At 41.3% G+C, this 19,794-nt stretch overlaps 1 protein-coding gene across 1 annotated transcript in view; it reads right to left on the bottom strand.

Annotated features, from left to right (window-relative positions):
* Positions 1 to 12,226, bottom strand: part of jph3b (junctophilin 3b) — a 51,320-nt gene extending 39,094 nt beyond the window's left edge. Inside the window, exon 1 of the mRNA XM_088297881.1 lies at positions 10,498 to 12,226. Coding sequence (XP_088154007.1) covers positions 10,498 to 10,879 — 382 coding nt within the window. The 5' untranslated portion in view covers positions 10,880 to 12,226. The remainder of the gene's footprint in view (positions 1 to 10,497) is intronic.
* Between the last annotated feature and the right edge of the window lie 7,568 nt (positions 12,227 to 19,794).

Genomic DNA, 19,794 nt, shown 5'->3' with positions numbered 1-19,794 from the left:
AAATAAAACATTAACAAGGTTTATTCATTTAATTTTTTTCAAGTTCGGCGGGCCGGATTAAAACGTTTAACAGGCCCCGTGTGGCCCCCGGGCCGTAGTTTGCCCACACCCAACTAAAGCCAAAATGTTTTGGGGTGTGAGACAATTCAACCAAGACCCATTTCCATTCATTTTGATTAACATGACATCAGCAATTGATAATATCGGAAACAACAGAGAATTGGACTTAATCAAAGCAACGGAAACTGTTTTCTTATGCGTACAAGTGACACAGTGATGTAAGAATTGCACAAGTAGTTTTGAGGAATTAAATTCTAAAGGCTTTTGAAAAATCCAGCGTAATGCTTCGGTTACTAAAATATGCAGGGACACGAGGCTGCGTGTCGCTTTCCATGGTGCTGAAAAACAGAGTCTGCACAGCAGACGTATGATGGTGTTTTTTTTTTTTTTTACAAGATCCAATCCAAACAGACCAATTTAATGCTAAACTGTGACTGACAACATCCAAATTCTCGAATGGAAGTGTCCGTCAGCGCGAGAGAGAGTGTTTCTTCATGTATGAGAACATTTCCTCTGACAATGACCAGCAATGCAACAGCTGATTAGCTTTTAGTCGTGTCTCACATCACCATTGACTGTGTGTAACAAGCACTGGGTACGTAAAGCTCCCTGTGCATACAGTCGCAACTCACATGCCAAAACGATTTTGTAGATTCTGCCTGGAGGCCAACAGGAAGCACTCTTGAATTATATGGGCCTATAATTCAGGTCGCGGCTACTGTAGCACGAGGCTGAAGCGTAGAAGAGCGTTAACGTGAGCAGATCAAAGCTGCGGAAACGACACAGAAGCTCCTCAATTTGCTCACGAGCCATCGCCCTGGCTGAATTCCTAACTGTCGTCTTAACAAATACGTTAACGCATTCACTGTCTCTAATTCTAAAATCTTCGAGTAAGATACAAAGTGCTTTAGGTGTCCTGTTGCAAGGCTTAAAATACCGTACACTTTGTGCAGACAACAGATGTACACGTCCATACTTTTTGAAGGACACACATGAAAGTGAGGACACGCGGACCAAAATATACTTCGAAACCTTGTTGGACTATAAAAGATTCATGTGTTTTTCTCCATGTCAGCATCTGCATGTTGAGTCGACGAGGGGAACTGGAGTGAGCCGAAACAACAAGACAGGCCTCATCAGTCTGTGGATTTATGCGATAAGGTGCATGTATTTCATTTAGCAAATCCAGCTAAAGCACAGTTGTTAAACTCGAGGCCTGCGGGCCCAAATGCAGCCCAACATATTCATTGAAAAACATGTATGAAAATATTTCTTCTCAATGAGTGCTTTGTGTGTCATGTTCTGTCTCTGTTTTGTTCGTTTGTTTGTTTTACACTGTCCGCTATTTTGTACCTGTGCTTTTTTTTTTTTTGTTTGTTTCCCTACGGGATGCAATGACAACAGACATTTGTATGACTGGACTATCAAGAGGGCCCTCGCGGTTGAAGCCAGAAGGCGGCCATCTTACGATGCCACTGTTACTGACAATTTATGTAGTTTTCTTGCAGCAAACCAGTGCATATTTTATGCTAGGATCCCTGTATAGAGTAATATGAACCTATCAAAGAACAAATTTCACTTTTTGCGTCGACCATATAGAGTATATTATCTCAGTATAATGAATTGTTTCAGAGGTTAGGTTGAAATTTTGTGGCAAATTTTGTCCCAATGGGCTTTGCTTTCATTTCATTGTTAATGGTTTAACAACATGATGCAAATCTCACAGAATTCAAAGATACTTTAAAAGAGAAATCACATTCTTACTGAATGTGCTTGTAGCACTTCTCCCAGACTTATCGGTTCAACCGTATGCGCCATACGCTGTGGCTTTTTTTTTTTAGGAAAAATTAAATGAAAACGCCACGGAGAAATCATTGTATTCAAGTTATGTGACTTTAAGGAGGTGGCTGGTAAGTAGCATTGTTAGTCCATTCATATATATATATATATATATATATATATATGTCAGTAGCAGTGAGCTGGGTGGAGTGAGCGAGGTAGCACACACCTGAGAGCGATTGCTAATTAGCTCTTAGTCTTAAACCGTGAATGCTTGCTAGGAAGATGCAGGACTATTAACGTGCCGCATGCTCTGTTACTACTTTGGGGTTCCACCAGAAACATACCGTAACACTTTGTAATATGGATTACGTAATTTATGATGTATTCTTTAGGTTTTCTAGTCTCAATGGTCCTCAGAGGGGAATTTGCTGTAACTACAAAGCGGCCCATGGAAAAAAATCCACCGATTTACAGTCACTCAACAGTACATTCTGAGGAAAAGAATAATGGTTGATGTATCAGTTGAAAATGTTTCATGTGAAATTTTAAGGTGATTATTTAATGGATTTTTTTTTTTTAAAGGTGACAATGTATGCCTTTATTTCACAACCCTCTCCTGGGAAGGTGTATACCTAGAAGAACCCCTTCGTGGGGGCAGTGGTGAAAACTAAACTCGCTCCCAGGCCTGTTGTCATAAATGGGCAGGGCGAAAAAACTTTTTTTAATGGTTGTTGCAGGGACTCAGAGACTCAGGTATTTGTATACAAGCCATTAAAAGACCATTTTTCATAATGTCCCTTTACAAAAATTCTTAATCATCAAACACAAACTGCTTCATTTCAAAAGGAAAACCAGGAAGGATGGCAGGACTGAATCCCACAACAGGATGTATAAGCCTGAAGCTGTTCAGGGGTTATTCATGTTCAAATGCAAAACTGTAACAAAAAAAGAAAGTGCCTCTAGTCCTGCAAGAAACTATTAGCATATAAACTTGTTAATGCGGTCCTGGTAATTTGACGGTCCATCTTCTGAAAACACCCCCATGGTACCACATAAGACTAACTATACCAGCAGAACCTGAATGTTGTGTGTTGTTGTTATTGTGTATATGGTTTCTGCTCAGAAAGATTTAGAAACAGAAAAGAATAAGAATGGGTGGTTTGAGCTATTACTAACCTATTTATATGCATAGTTGGATTTTTTTATTTTTTTGTCTTTGGGTATTTTCACAGATTTGTGCAGTTGGGAAAATGGGCGTTTATGCTGTTGTAGATGTCAACACAGTGGACTTACTTCCCAGCCAATGGAAGCGGCTTCTCTCATTCAGTTTAAATTCAGCGCTGGAAAGGCGCACGATCTCTACGTCGGAAGCAGAATCAGAATCAGAATCAGAATCAGAAATCCCTTTATTGTTCTGTTTTCAGGGCCGTCTTTACCCATTCATCTGCCCTGAAGCTAAGCATCAAATATAGGGCCCCTCTCTAACCCTAAAGCACATACCCCCACTTATTTGTAAACATTTCCGACTGTTGACTGGTGGCGAAGGTCGAAAAATGCGCTTTCTAGTCAGTGTTTGTTAAATGTGATATGACAATGGAAATAGGCATATGAAATTACTGTCTTCAAGCAATTTGTTTAGCAATGTTTTGACAGTTTGAAAACTATAATTCCCTAATTAATGTATGTTTGCATGTGTGCTCATTGATCAATACAAATTGATGTGATGGCAAGCATGTGAATATGTTGCCTTTTTCTGATAATCCACAAAAGAGCCAACACAAAGTGCTTTCTGGGCAAACTCCCTCAATGGTATGTCCAATTATTACTTAATCAGCACTGATCTTGGGCACATATTCCAAAAGAGATTTTTGGAATTTTAGTATGACGGACAGCTCCACTAATCCGCATTTCAAACATCCTTAACTCCCCTTACATAAGAGAGCAATGTGTATATTATGAAGATGATGATACGCTATGAAAAGACACTGCATTGGACACTCATCTTGTATGGTGTGTCGGATTCTCTGTAAATGTATGTGCAATATCAAAACAAATGCAAATAGTTAATCCAAGTAATAACTTTGATAGTGTTTTCAAAATGATCAGGCCGCTGACCTCCACAGATGAAAGTAGAAAGAGAGGAAAAACTAATCGAACTAATGTAAAATCAGACGTCACAGGCAACGTAGACAGCAAGACTGAAGTGCGGCAGGTCGACGAGACAAACAAGTAAAACTATGGGCGAGTCGTTGAACATTGAAAGTCAGTTCAGAGCTAAACCGCTGTAAATCACCGTGTGGTGCCGTCATCCGTTTAAGGGATTTTGCTTGGGCCCTTTTTTTTCCCCTCTCAGTTTTTCAGATTTCCATTTGAGGATTATTCATCGGCTGGAAAAAATATTGGAAAGGATCCACTGTGGTAGGAAAGCAAAATGTTGCCCACATTTTCTGTACTGTATATTTGTTTGTTTGTTTCTGCTGCTCATTTACAGCATCACATATTGGGATTCTCTTGAGAAAATTCTCACAACCTCAATTATACATGCAGCATGCATAAGCCATCATGGTATCTCTTTGTGTTGTCTCCGCACAAAAATGATTTGTGTGCATCCTTTAAGCCTAACAAATGTCTTGACTGCATTTCCTTCCTCATTAAAAACAATAGCTTTTCCAAATATTCGACTCCATGCATTTTTGATAAACCTTTCTTTTTGCCAGCAAGCAGTCTTGTCATGTTTTCTGCCCGAAATGTTTGGCAGTCGCTCACAAATGCTGTTTCATGCTCCGCAGGATACCTCTTAAGTAGCATACCCTAACACTTTTTCTTTCATCACGTGCATTTGTGCGCATACTTACATCAGCGCCTCTTAAGTGTACAATGCTGACATCAACACTCCAGATTTTAAACTATTCAAACATGTCAGAGACCCCAAAAGTGTGACTATTCAGTTGCACGGTGGCACGTCATGTTCGTTGAGCATAGTAGTAGTGAACAAAAGAAGAGAGTCAGTCTTAAATACTGATACTGTCTCTTTCACATCTTGCTCGGATTAACAGTCTCAGTAAATATGTGAATGGGAATTCATTGAAGGGGCAAATGCAATCAATGTGGTGAAACACGTGACATGACCACACAGAGCATGATGAAGGTATTAATTCACAGGCAGGAGGTGCCGCTTGCTGACAGCAGTATAAAGTGAGATGCAGATTTAAAGAGCACTGATAGACAACCACTTAATGTGCCGCAAGAGCATTTTAGTATGCGGGCGCACGTGCACTCAGCGTACAAACTGGCATGTCTTCATTTTTGTGCCGGGACAAGTCCAGTTTGCCGTGTTTGGGAATTTGCGCTTCACTGGGCGTTGCGTCAGAATGAAGCTGTTTTGACTGTACGATTTGAGCGCACCTGACAATTTGGTGACGGAAAGTGGACTAGAATCTGGACCAGATAAAAACAGGCGGAAGCGTCACAGATGGAGTGACACGTTTTGGTGGAGTTGATGGAGGCGCATGCAGACAAATTCTAACCATTTTAGATAGATACATTATTTTATAATCTTAGATACATTTTTAATTAATTTTATCTTTACACTGACCAATGGAAAAACAAGAAGAGAATCCCTAAAAAGTCCGACAATGGTTTAAAATACATTCATCCATCCGTTTCCTAGTTGCTATTTCCACTTGTAATGTTGTGCGTTGTGAAGAGGCAGCCAAACTTCAAATGAAAGGTAGACTACGCTCTGGAATGTTCGCCTTGTAATCGCAGATCTGCAACAAGCAAAAAGAGGCTTTTCCAACTCTCGGGAAACTCACATTTGCATTCACCGTACAACCAGTATTATGCTTTGTTATTTCATTCTTTTGCTTAAGTCTTCCTAATAGCTGGGAATGGTCGTTTGCTGTGGCTGTGTCGCTGCATTAAGCAGTCAGACACAACAACTGACGACTGTAATCTCTGGCTGTTTCGGTCGTGAAACACAGTGACAAATAATCTGCCTCTCCATTGCGCTCTTCCTCCTCCTGTGCGTGTGCGTGTACATGCATGTGCCTTCGTGTGTACGTGGATTGTAATCAGTCAATTTAGCTCCTCATCTCAGTAAACACCATTAGCGCGGAAGGCCAAACCAGCCAATCAGAGCCTTGTACAGCCCACCGAGTGACCAATTGCAGCAAGGTAAGAGTCTCCCGTGACACGCTGACCTGCTGCACATCGGTGTGCGTTGCTATGGAAACCCAATGTACTGTATAGAGCAGCTCTGTAATGCAGTGGGATGCAGAAGGAAATAGAAAGGTGGGAGTAGAACAAACGTAGGAGAGCAGTAATAAGCCTAACAGCAACAAGAGGAGAGGAGAGCTGCTTCATATCAGATGTTGTGGAGGGGAGAGTGGAACTGCCAGCTGATACATGACAGGGAAAGATTGCTGGATTAATGTACAGTCAATGGGATACTACACTATAGTATAGAATATATCAGGAGTCATCCTCCAACGTGAGTCAAGCATAGATGCAAGTGTAATCGATTGTACATTTCAGCTATAATTGTAAAGAAGTGACAACAGTAAACATGTGTTTATAAGGTGAGTTGGCCGAGATGAAGTTTGGGAATAAAGTATGAATAAGTGTGATAAAAAAAAAAATAATAACCAACACACTTCAATGCATTGTCATAATAGTAACTGTCACAGACATAATTTGAGAAAGCCTCGCAAATTGCATTAAAATCAGAAAAAGCCTTTTTACTGTGAAACAAAGATGAAACACAGTTACAAGGGATACACAGAGTCAGGGAAAAAGTTTTGCTGTGGTTAACTTCTTTTTACATCTGTGAGACAGTTATGAATTTTTTTGCAAAGGAAATGTGTGATGTTGATATTGTAACCCACAGTTTCATACACCCCTGCGATGCGAGATTAACTAAAACACTTGAGAAAAATGTACAACAGTTTTCTGAAATCAAATTATCTACTAAATCCTTGAACATGATCACAAACTAAAGACGCGAGTATGTACAAAAGACTGCGCAAAAAACGTAATTCATCCATCCATTTTCTATAGCCTGAACTGGTAGCTGGCCAATTGCACGGCAAATATACACAAACTACCATTCACACTCACATACTGTCCATGCAAAACGGAGTTTCCGCTTTAAATCCTTTTTTTTTTTTTTTGCTACACCCATTTTTACGTCATGTGTTTTAATGTACAGTAACTACAATGAATTGCAATCATGTAAATTAATGAATTAAGTAATGTTGCAAAATTTGTTTGTGACGATGACACAACTCAAATCTTTTTTCTGGCTAAAAGTCTAAATTCATCAGAGCTGATAAATCCCAATTAGGCCAAGTGCATTTACTTTATGGCTCTATTTTCTTGACCGATGAATATCTGGCACGAAGCACCTTGTAAATCCGCACAGCATGAAGGAGTGTTAGACCTGTGGCTCTATTTTTACAGACTAAATATAGATGCCTCCGTAATTGTGTTTTTCTGCTGTTTTGTCACGCCTGTTTGGGAATTTGGCTGACCGCGCTGCGCCATGTTGGACGTTCCGAAGTAGCAAGGGTGTGTCCTTTTGACGTGCTCGGTGCATTTCACAATGTGGTGTCTAAAAGTCAGTCTGAGACGTACGCCTTCTCAGACTACATCTAATTTCAGATTCAGAATTTAAATCTATTTGTTGTATTAATGTATTAATGCCGAAACTGGAAGACACACACAAATATATTGACAATGACAAAACGTAAAACACAACCTCAAAAACATGTTCAGTCCAGAATTAGATAATTATTTTCAATGTTTGCTTTTTGCACGAGGCGGAACGATTGTCGACTGCAGTTTTGGGGGAACCAAATCCTCTAACATAGGCGTGGGCAAACTACGGCCCAGGGGCCACATGCGGCCCATTCAACGTTTTAATCCGGCCCGCCAAACTTGAAAAAAATTAAATGAATAAACCTTGTTAATGTTTTATTTTCTAAATGCTGTGATTTTTCAAAGACATATATATTGTTGTAATGCTTTTGTTCACTTTCATTTAAAATATTTTTTTTCCCCGGTGAGGTGAGGTTTCCAAAACACTCCATCCATCTGCTCCTGGTCCGGCCCCTTTGTTTAATTTTAGAACCCATTGTGGCCCGCCAATCAAAAAGTTTGCCCACCCCTGCTCTAACAGGTGCAAAAATCGGCATGCAGCGTCTGCGAAAAAAAGAGCCCTAAAAGTTGGGATCAGCCTTTGCATGACTTTGGTCACTCTCCATATTATTCACAACCTCCCTCGTCCTGATTAAAAAGCACTTCTGATGACGACGATCATCCGCACAGGCATCTTTATGTCATGTGTTCATCTAAGTGATTCATGCAACTGTACAGCTGTCCATCCAGCTACCCTTTACATTGTCTCCTCTAGCCCATCTGTCTGGCTGGATGTCAAGCCGTCTCTGTCCTGATGAAACCCTTCAAACTAATCTTGTCTCTAGATATCATCGCACCGCCCGTAATGGAGTGTGTATGCGTGTATGTTTGTGTGTGGTCCAGAACAGTGTTGTCCTGGAAAAGCCTGCTGTTCATAGTAGACTTATGTAACTAGACTGCATGCATATTACTGTCAGCGCTTTTGCCTTGGTTGCAAACACACCACCAGGTTTATATGTGTGTGTGTGTGTCTTTTTATATGCAACATCTGTGAGAAAATGCACACGGTCACTGACAGTGAGCGCATGTACTCAAAAGGATTTGATGACACTGATGACGTCATGCGGTGGGGGGAGGGGGCACGCTGTCACACCTGGACGCACAATCAGGGGTAGAAGGCATTCTCTAAGGGCTCACTCTATGGTGGCCAACTTTACATCATCCACATCTTCTTGCAGTTCCTTTTAAATGTATTTTTCACGCGCCGATCACTGACATCTACATGCCATTTTGAATGCATGGCTCTCTGTAATGAATTTGAAGGAAAAGAGGAGAGCTGCATCCATTGGATGGCAAACATGTTAACTGTGTTCTCTCCCACAATGGCGCATTCGTCCATTCACACCTGCGCTCATCTAGTATAATACCAAAAGAATTCAAACTCCATCCATGCAGAGTTATACTGTGCTTTGTGCTAGGCTTGCACTGAGCATGAAAATAGGGCACTTTGTGCTTCAGAGCGACAAAAGAGATTGCATTTGTGGTGAAACACTGCCCCAATGTTACCGCTTTCAAATGTAGCTTTTTATTTCAAACTAAATTCAGGAATGATAACTTTACTTCTAATGCTTCTACACTTATCAACGTGCACCTTATCTGGACAATGCATTGTAAGTATTAGCTCGTTACTTAACTATTTAGCTATCAATGTAGCACTCCATCTATCTAGCTAGCCATCTCCAGGATCTACACTCGGGGTGCAAAACAGTCCGATCAATCTACCAACTTTATTTATTTATCAATTTATTTCTTTAAAAAGAAGATAATAATCGGTCAGCCGAGCATTCCAGTCCCCACCACCACTAGCACCACCACAAAAACCGGCAGCCGCGACGCACCATTGGAGGGCACCCAACTCTATGCTAGTGTTTGGGTGGACAACCCTTCCGAGTCATTCTCCATCGTCAGGGAATATGTGAGCCAGTGGTGAGTACGTCAGTCCGTCACTCATCTTTTCGTCATTATTTCAGGCTGGCCTAGTCCGTCCGCCAATTGGCGGACGTACCCGCCACTGCCGCAAGCATGAGGCTGCCTGCCCACCGCAAAAAAATAAATAAAAATCCTCACCTCACTCTGCATGGAAACACTTGGCTTACTTAGTCCCTATCATTTTTATACTTAACTCATTTGATCCCAGAGATTTTCACTCGAGGAACCCCTCAATTCCTGCGGTTTTCTGGATTTTGACTGATTTTACGAGGCCAACAGGGTATTGCGTTCTATTGCTATAAAAAAATTAGAGCTATGACGAAAAAAAACACAATAAAAAAAATGGCGTATAGATACGTCTTCGGGTGGCAAGGACTATGTTTTTGAAAACGTATGTATGTTTCATGGATTGAATGAGTTAAGTTCAACATAGATGAAACAAAATGCCAACTAATAGTTTTGCCAGATAGCGCCCGTGTATGCACATGGTGAGGCGTGCAACAGACGTATGACTGGCTCCACTGAATGTCAATCAAGTGTCAATTGTGCAGTCATGTTAAATAGACTAGGAATTATTGTCATTCTTTTTGAGTGCCCATATAATTTGCTAAAAGTTTGGAAATGTCATCTTCGTATCGACATTGGAATTTTGTAAAAATGTAAACAAACAAAATTCCAAAAATAAAAATTATTGCTGTCAAACCTCTACTTTGAGAGCTGTTTTTAAACATTTGCCTTATAAGGCGCCAAAGCAATGCTGTGATTGCCTAACCTTACAAATGATATAAAAGGCCTGTGTCCAGAACGAGAAAATGATTGGAAGAGACGAGCTCTCAAGCAATGTGTGGGATGACCAATAAGACCTCTTGATAGCCTCCTACCTACCTTTGTTCATTTATAACCTATCCGTCATCCTTCACTTAAACATTTTACAGAATCCCATTTTGCTCTTTGACAGGCATTCATCTCTCCATATGTCTTTTCAGTTCACACCCAAAGCAACCAATACAAAAGTTCTCCCCATCTTACCTCCATCAGAGTACGTCTCAGTGCCGTATCCATCTTGCAGCCCGTTGTTCCACGTTCCCTCGTACTTCCCACTCATCCCGGTGCTCTCCCGAAGGCCGTAGCGTCCCTTAAAGCCGTGTGTCCATTCCCCCTTGTAGACCCATCTACCCTTGTTCTCGACGCCCACCCCGTGTCTCTTACCCTGCGACCACGTGCCCTGGTAAGTGTTCCCGCTAGGCCAAGTGTAGACACCCAGCAGCTCAAAGCCGTGGGCCCACGACCCACAGTACTCGCCCTGGCCTTTGGGTCCCGTGCATATCCCGTGGCCGTGAGCCTTGCCTTCCTCCCACCCACCGCAGTATGACCCCCCATCGTCAAAGTTGAATCTGCCTCCAGTGGACATGCATGAAACAGGTCTCGGCAATTCAACTGAAGCCTCGACAAAAAGAAAAAGAAAAGAAAAAGAAAAGAGAGGGAGAAGAAAAGAGGACAGGTTGGTGCTCTAGGGATCAGTCCATGGAGCTGAGGTTTGAGGTGGAGGTCAGATGAGGAGAAGAAGAGGGAGGAGTGAGCGGGAGGGAGAGAACTCCCACTCAGTTCAACATAGGCCGCTGTACTCAGATGCAGTAAGCTTTACAAACCGAGGAAGAAGAAAAAAGGTGGCCCTGCATGGCGGTGCCGGTGACAGGGATCTCCTGGCAAATAGTTCACACCATCCTCCTGCTGGGTTTTTTGGAGCACCAACTCACAACTTGCTGGCTCCTGAGAGATGTGAGAAAGGAGGACGGTGGTCCCATCGCTGCCATTATACGTTCTCAGCTGGAGATGAAACCGTGAGAAAGCTCCAGCAGTCCGCCATGGGCCGGCCTACGCGGTCCACAACACTCACTCGCCTTCTTCCCTGCTTTCAGCCGCCTCCTATGTGACTATGATGCCTCCTCCTCTTCCTCCTCCTTCTCGTCCTCCTCTGTGGCGCGTGGAACACAAAAGTCTCCCCAATGAAAACTCATCAAACATCCAAGCTTAGGCTTCCACAATCAGGACCAAGGCCCCAACTAAACAGGCATGTGGCATGCTTTGGGATCAATAAAAAAACACTTCCTTCCTCGGACATTGATGAGTCTTCAACTCTGCTCTTCTTGATCAAGCATAGCATTGTTACATCACCCAACTAAGTCAATCTGTAGCTCACTTTTGGCTTCACACACACACACACACACACGTAGAGCCAAGGAGCAAACACATACTTAGAAAGGCGGGGAAAAGGCAGGGACAAACATGAATTAATTGTGCTTTACTGTTTTTTTTTTCTGCCTGCCCGTACAGTGCCAGTTAGCAGCAATGCAGTCTCCCGCCTTCCACACACACACACACACTAACACACTCTCACCCAAACACCCAAAATGAAGATAAATAAGTGAATAGATGCATATCTCCGCCCGTGTTCCTCCTGCGGCTTGTCTCAGTCTGTCTGCAGGTCTTTAATCCACTGTGTCCATAAGTGGTTTATCCTCTGCGTGGGTTGCCTTCAGCTTGATGAGATAATATCCATGAATATCATCTTGTTTTGCTCTCTTCGATGCTCTTCAGCATCTCCTGCTCAATTCCACTCTTCCCTGTGGAGAAGCGGCTGACGCATAACCTGCTTGTCTTGCTCCCACAATTTCTTCTTATCCTCTCTCTCTCTCTCTCTCTCTCTCTCTCTCCCCTAGAAAATCTGCTCATTACAGAGGACTGTTCCAACGCAGGCGGCCAACCCTTCTGTCTCTCCCTCCTCCTCCCGCCGAGAGAAACACGCTCCATCTTTTAAAGAGACACGCGCTCTCACTCAAATCCTCACTCACTTGTAGCTTTTCAACACTTTTCCATTCTGTGCCACACCTCAAACGTGATTATTGTGCCTAATACAGCTGATAATTCTCCCTCTACAATAAATCATCATACAAAGCTGTACTCAAAAGACACTTGACGTAGAAATGACCAGCGTTGGGGGTAACGGGTTACTGTAATATATTACATTATAATATGACTGGTAACTCCTTATATTTTTGTAATTTTACTAGTTTGTGAGTCTTGTAAAGTGTTACAAATTTGTAACTATAGCACCCATTTAGCAAAATAATTTCAACAGAAGCTATTCTATGCTCCCAAACAAAGTTTACTTCACCAAATACCACAATTCAAATATCACAGATAACAAAATACGGCAAAATTGACTGGATTTCACATTCTGCCTCGTTTCCAGTTGTTTCATTGTTTTAAACACAATGTTAGACTCAATCGATATAGTTTTGCAAGCTACAGTATCTACTCTATTTATTTATTTTTTCATTTATTCATTTAATTATGGGTATTTACAAATGTACTTTCAGTTATTAATACAAGCAATATATATTGGCGTACATTGCATAAATGCATTAACCCAAAATATATGTGCCGTGTGATTGGATTGCGACCAATACAGGGTAGACTCCATCTCTCATCATAAGTAAGCAAAGGGAAGGAAAGAGATAGGGCCCAGCTCACCCAAAATTCTCACCCATTGAGGTTAGGTGGTGTAGAAAATGGATTTATGGATAGATGTGTCTATGTGCCCTGCGGTTCCAGAAGATCAGCACTCGGCACTTTTGCCGATTTTCCACATAAGAGTTTGAAAAGCGTGCATGCTTCAAGATGTTTGTCACTCCCAGTTGAAGGGTATTCTAGAATATACACATAAAACAAAATACATTCATTGCACACTTACCTGTTCAACCAAATCATACAGTATCATTTGGGTGAACAAAAGTCTGCTAGCTTAATGCTAACAAATGTCTTGTCAAAAATGCCATACATGGGTTAACGGGAATTAGCTTACTCCAAGATGAGCAAAGGTCCTCTTTTTAAACACTGTCGGGCATACATGGGGGTTTCATAAATTCATTAAAATGTCCAGCTTTGGTTTTCATGGGACCAACTAAATCTTTAACACACATGGAGCAGCGACATACAAACAGAGCATATGATACACTCACAGGTAAATATTCTCTACTTGGCGGTAACAACAAATATTAAAAAATCACTAAATGTGGTCAGACGTAGGCAAGCAAGCCGACATCAATAACAAAGCACTGCAATGACAACGTGCCATGTTGAACCCCTGGATATGGCCCCGTATTAGCTGTTGTTGGATGGTGAGCCTCGAGAGACGGCTCATATTGCTCCGTATCAACGCCACAACTGTAACCAGGCACTGTAATGACTCTTTGGGATTTGGAGAGCTCCCTAATGGGGCCCTTACTACAAGTACGAGCAGACTTATTGGAAATAAACCAACAGTACAACAAAAGGAGTACACATATTGCATAAGAAACCGAACAAACAAACAAAAAACAAGCAAATGACAAAAAAAGAGATAGTTATAATTATGAATGCTTCACTGTTACATGAGAAAAAGTAGTAATACCAGTTTGTCCCAGGAATACCGAGCAGCAGAAATGTTTACTGGACATCGTTAGCTCTTAAACAGCAGACTTGTTAATAAACAAGTCGTGACACAACAATATTTAACAATAATACTTAACAAAATAAACTTATAATAATAATAATAATAATAGCATTTGACATTATTAGCCAGATTGCAAGCACGTATCCCTGCGCTCCTAATGATAGTTTCTCCTATTAGCAGAATTATGCATTTGTTATCAAACACTAAAATTTAAACCAACTTTATTTTTGCTGAGAGCTTGGTCTGTTTAAACTGCCAATTTGTATTTGTAATTGAAATATATTATATGTATCCTTATATTTCCCGGTATAAGCTAAATGTTACAATCAACAAAATGTTAACGTGAACTAACTGCCTTTCACTAACAACCTCCTATATATCCTTAGCCCCTCCCCTTGGGCATCACCTGACACAATTAGTCCCTTATTTGTTTTTATTTTAGCCCAGAGGCATTTTATTCCCATTATATATTCAAATAAATATGGTCCCCAATTGTCCACTATTAAGTTATGATCTAACCTGAGTATTTACTAAACCAAAGTAATTTTCGATCACCTGACCACTTGACACGCGCGTAGGAAAAGGTATTTAAACAATGCGGAAGCTCCCCCTCAGTTTGAAATGGAACGCCATAAATTTGGACTTCGTCGATTTTACGTCGAGTCGTGTCTGTCGTTTGCAGTGTCTCGTGACTGGTGAGTGTTAAATTGAACTTGCGTGCGTGCGTGCGCATGTACACGTGTGCGCGTGTGTGCCTGCGTGCGTGCGTGCGTCAATGTATGATTCAGACCACAGTAAAACTACCAAGTGTGTACCCTCGGTCACTCTACTAAAACTGTAACTGACGTGGGATTGACGTGGTGCCCGGTTCGTGTGCATGTATTAAACGGGGGTAGATTTGACTGAATGAACTTGCGTCACCGTCGCCAAGCTGTACTGTCCTTAATGACGGAGCCGCTCCGTCACAACCATTAAAGTTGTTACTGCAAATGGGTGTTCATTAATCCTTCCATAGAAAACTCAAATAATGTGCGTTGGTAGAACATATAACACTTTATTTGCATGGACATATTAAAACAAGCAAACTAAATATATGATGGCATATTTTTCATACTAAGTTGCTTTTCTTGTTGTTTTTTTAACAGTAAGTGATTATTCAGTTATACAGTTCATCTGACAACCTTAGCATTCTCTGTTTATTTCATCAAAGTTTAATTCTTAAGGTGTCTTGCTCATGGCTGTGTCACTAATTATGTTTTATGAGATGGGAGTAAATTAAAACTGGGTCTTGAGTATACAGAAATACAAACAATGCTAATATGCCCTTCAGTTACGCTTATCTACAAAGTACAACCCGTCTGTCGTTGTCCTTGTCCTTCTGCGTCTTGGAGTGCTAAACCCATTCCGGGCCAGATTACGGTAATAAAATCACAGTGAGGTTAGGGATTAAGGTTAAGGCCTCTAAATACGCTGGTGGAAAGAGGAAAGATGTGTGGTTGGAGAGAGGGACGGCACACAATAGGATCAGGAGGAACAATTTTAGGAAAGCGTGCGAGTGCATAGATAAAAATATGACATCACCCATGGCAAGTCAATTACAGCCAGGTGCCTCACTGATAGTGTTCATTGCGGGTTTTTTCTCTTTTAGAGAATTTGAGAGAACTTAACTACTTCACATTAAAACATTTTACTCCTTGAAGGTGGATACATAATGCTGAGGAACAGGAAGGTGTTTACAGATATTCTGGCTGTCTGCATCACTTCCTGTACACTGAATTGTGCGCTCTAAGTGAGTTTGCCATTTTGTAGCACTGCTCAACTGTGTAGTGAGAATGGTTTATCCCCAAGATTATACGGTGCCCTCGATGTATGGGCGGCAGTCTTTGGGGAAGGAGGGTGGAGGTTGGTAGGATGGAATACCACAGACCTAAATAGACAAAAATTAAATTAATAGAAAAGTAGTATCTAAAATAAAATTGGAAGTGTATAGTCATACATATTCCTTGTAACGTTATATCTATTTTTGACAATGTAGTATGTTGTAATAATAAATATATTTGGTAGGAAACTTTGATACATAGCATACACATCCTCGTTTCTCTCAGCACCAATACTTATCATTATAAATTGTCATTGTAAGTTATTAGTTGTAAATATAGAATGCTAACAAAATGATTTAAAAATTGTATGAGGGAAAAACAACTATACCTATATAATAGGAATATTTATACATTGTCTCTTATATTGTAACTACTTTGTCCTCATATTTTGAAAATATCTTGACTTTGTCTTTACTTTTAAAGTGAAATATATTTGTTTCAGTTCACACTCAGTTTGTTCCCCAGTCTCACTCCATCATCCATCCATCCATCATCAAAGCCGCTTTTCCTCACAAGGGCCACAGGGGTTTCGGGCAGTAGGCGGGTTACACCATGAACTGATTGCCAGCTAATTGCAGGACACACAAAGACAAATGACTATCTACGCTCACAATCATACCTAGGGACAATTTGGAGAGTCCAATCAGCCTACCATGCATGATTTTTGGAATGTGGGAGGAAACCAGAGTATCCGGAGAAAACCCACGCAGGCACGGGGAGAACATGCAAACTCCACAGAGGAAGGGCGGAGCCTGGAATCAAATCTAAACTGTGAGGCGGATGTGCCACGGTACTTTTGTGACTGTGTTTTGGGATGGGTTCTGAATATATTCAGTGGTTATTTCCCATTATTATGTCACCTTTATTTCGTCATGTAGGATTGGGCAAGGCAGGATGTTTTTCAGTCCTACTAAGGGTTGCTTGTCCTCCTCAATTGCCATCTTGTGCTGATTCTTGAGGGTTTGAAGCTCCTGGCGCAGATGATGTATCCGAGTGTGCCTGTGGCTCATTGTGTAAGAAGTGGGTTCGGATTTTCCTTTCTCCAAATCTTTCTGAATTGTAGTTGAAGATGATGGTGATCGATGTGAGTCGGCTGTCTGCATTTCCTTTCATGATGTTTGACACATCCTCATCAAACCACAGCCACTCCCTCCTCTTCCCGGGTGGGGGACACTTAATCCGCTGCTGTGGAATTACTCTACTGGGGTTGGGCGTCTGAGGTACGTGGAGGGACTGCGTCTCACCAGGTAAAGAACCTGAGCGTTGTACGTCGGTCTCTTTCTCCAAGCATTTCATTCTGACTTGATGGATTTTCAGGCCACGATGGTTCTTGCACCACTTTTCGTTGGCATGGGTCATCACCATGTAGTCCATCCCATTGGAGATCTTATCCTACCCTCCTCTCGTGTGCGAGCTTTGCACATAGTTCATTTTTGTGTGTCGTCACTAGTGTTGGGCAAGTTACCTTCAAAATGTAATATATTACATATTACTAGTTATGTGCATGTAAATGTATTACATCTCTTTACAATAACACTGTCTTTGTAGAGTAATATTTTATTCAAGTTCCTTTTAATTGGGTTGTAATTTTATTTAATAATGATTTCGATATTTTAAAAGGTAATTACAAAATTTGCTACCATATTGTAGCTGCTAACTTGTAATGAGGATATTTAACTTCATAGTGACTATATGGTGGGAGATCACTATCTTTGATCAATATATTTATCAAATCAGTTTTAGTTTTCATTAGAAATATTGGAACTGATCATTTGTCCAATTAATAAATAATCCCAGACTGTAAACCATCAATGACATTTCCAACATATTCAAATTGTACACTCAAATAATATCAACATATGACCAAACTGGTGGACGACTGGTTAGCACGATGGCCTCACAGTGAGAGACAGCATCGGGCGTGGGTTCAATCCCGGCTCCGGCCAACCTGTGTGGAGTTTGCATCTTCTCCCCGTGCCTGCGTGGGTTTCCTCCCGCATTCCAAAAACATGCATGGCAGGTGGATTGAACACTGTAAATTGCCCCTAGGTATGAGTGTGAGCGCGGATGGTTGTTCGTCTCTGTGTGCCCTGCGATTGGCTGGCAACCAGTTCAGGGTGTCCCCCGGCTACTGCCCGAAGATAGCTGGGATCGGCTCCAGCACCCCCCGCGACCCTAGTGAGGAAAAGCGGTACAGATGATGGATGGACTAAACTGATATAGACAGATAAATAGATGACCTTACTTCAGGTTTTTTTCTTGGTCTTTTTTTTTTTTTTTTACGTGTGCAACTGTTTTAATGAATAGTTAACTTTCCCTCGAGTGTTTCTTATGTGGGCCCACGCATTTACACAATACCAACCAAGATGCTAACATGTTGGATGGCCCCGCTGATGACTGTCCGCTGCTTCCAGAAGCTTGTTAGCCCGGGAGCTAACCACCAGCTAGCATAATTAACCGTTATCTTGCCCTGAAGTGTCTTTGTTATGTGGACCCACGCGCAGCGCACTGAGCAAGGTGGTGGTGAATTTCTAGACCGTTAGCTATTTACTGGCTTGCGGACCGGCGGCTAGGTCGTAGAATTTGCCACTGTCTCGCTCCATGTGTCATGCGTGGGTCCACACAACAGACACTGTAACAACACGAAAAACAACACAACATTTCAGGGAAGAATGCATTTCTTATCTTACATGAGCTACATAGCAAATGGCATCATGTGTTGAAATGGGTCAAGTAATTATTACTAAATTACTAATTACAATTGCAGAGGATAGCGTCTGATGAAATGAAGGCACTCAATATCAGAGGTGTCAAAAGGTGTTCATTACTCAAGTAGAAGCATAGCTTTTGGAAAATACTTTAGTAGAAGTTGAAGTATCTGCTAAAGATTTTTACTTAAGTAAAAGTAATTGTCAACATTAAGCTCACCTCAGCAAAAAATGCAAAGTAAAATAAACAAAATGAAGTCTCGTTTTGAAATTTGACCATTTCAGAAAATGTTGGATTCAGACTTTTAGCTTTGGATTTTTTATTCAAACATTAAATTATAGTAATTGAATTGGTCTTTTATAGATCACTTTAGATCAGGGATGGCCAAACCTTTTGCTTGGCGGGCCACAATGGGTTCTAAAATTTGACAGAGGGGCCAGACCAGGAGCAGATGGATGGAGTGATTTGGCAACCTCACCTCATCGGAGAAAATAGATTAATTTGATTTTAAATGAAAGTGAACAAAAGCATTACAAGAATAAATGACAGCAGTATTTAGAAAATAAAACATTAACAAGGTTTATTCATTTAATTTTTTTCAAGTTCAGCGGGCCGGATTAAAACGTTTAATGGGCCGCATGTGGCCCCCGGGCCATAGTTTGCCCATGGCTGCTTTAGATAATGATTATTGATATAACCTGATTTGGTTAAGTATTTTTTATGGGGTTGAAAGAGCTCTCAAGCAACTTCAGAGTGTGTGTGCGTGTGTGTAAAAAGGTAAACCAATTTTATGTCTCTCTCTCTCACACACCGAGCCTGACGAATACCACATCCCCCTACGTCAGCAATGCACCTTGAAAAAAATCCCTTTGGTTATTTATAAAACCTTTTTTTGTCCCTCGTGTTAAAATTAAAAAGGGGAAACGCAAGAGAGAGAACGGGGGCTATGAAGGAGGGAGGTTGGAAGACAGCCTCATTCTCATCCATCTCTTCTCCTGTATTATTCATCAGCCTCTTCTCATCCCTCATTCAGCATGCTGATGGAGAATAAAATAGGTCAGAGCGGGATAGACTGGTGCTCAACCGGTGACTGATGTCATATCTGACACGTCGCGCACTTTGTCCTCATCACCTTCTCCGCACCGCATCCTTTGTTCCTCTTCTCCTCCTTCTACCATCTTTCCACTGCTCGCTCCTCTCTCCCACTTTTACGTGATTCAGCTCACTACAATCCTTACTTGC

The sequence above is a fragment of the Idiotropiscis lumnitzeri genome, chromosome 6 (genome assembly GCF_059441095.1).
Source record: "Idiotropiscis lumnitzeri isolate Australia: NSW breed Sydney's pygmy pipehorse chromosome 6, RoL_Ilum_1.0, whole genome shotgun sequence".
Taxonomy (NCBI): Eukaryota; Metazoa; Chordata; class Actinopteri; order Syngnathiformes; family Syngnathidae; genus Idiotropiscis; species Idiotropiscis lumnitzeri.
The sequence above is the reverse complement of the archived record's forward strand: the minus strand, read 5'-3'. Positions and strand labels throughout refer to the sequence as shown.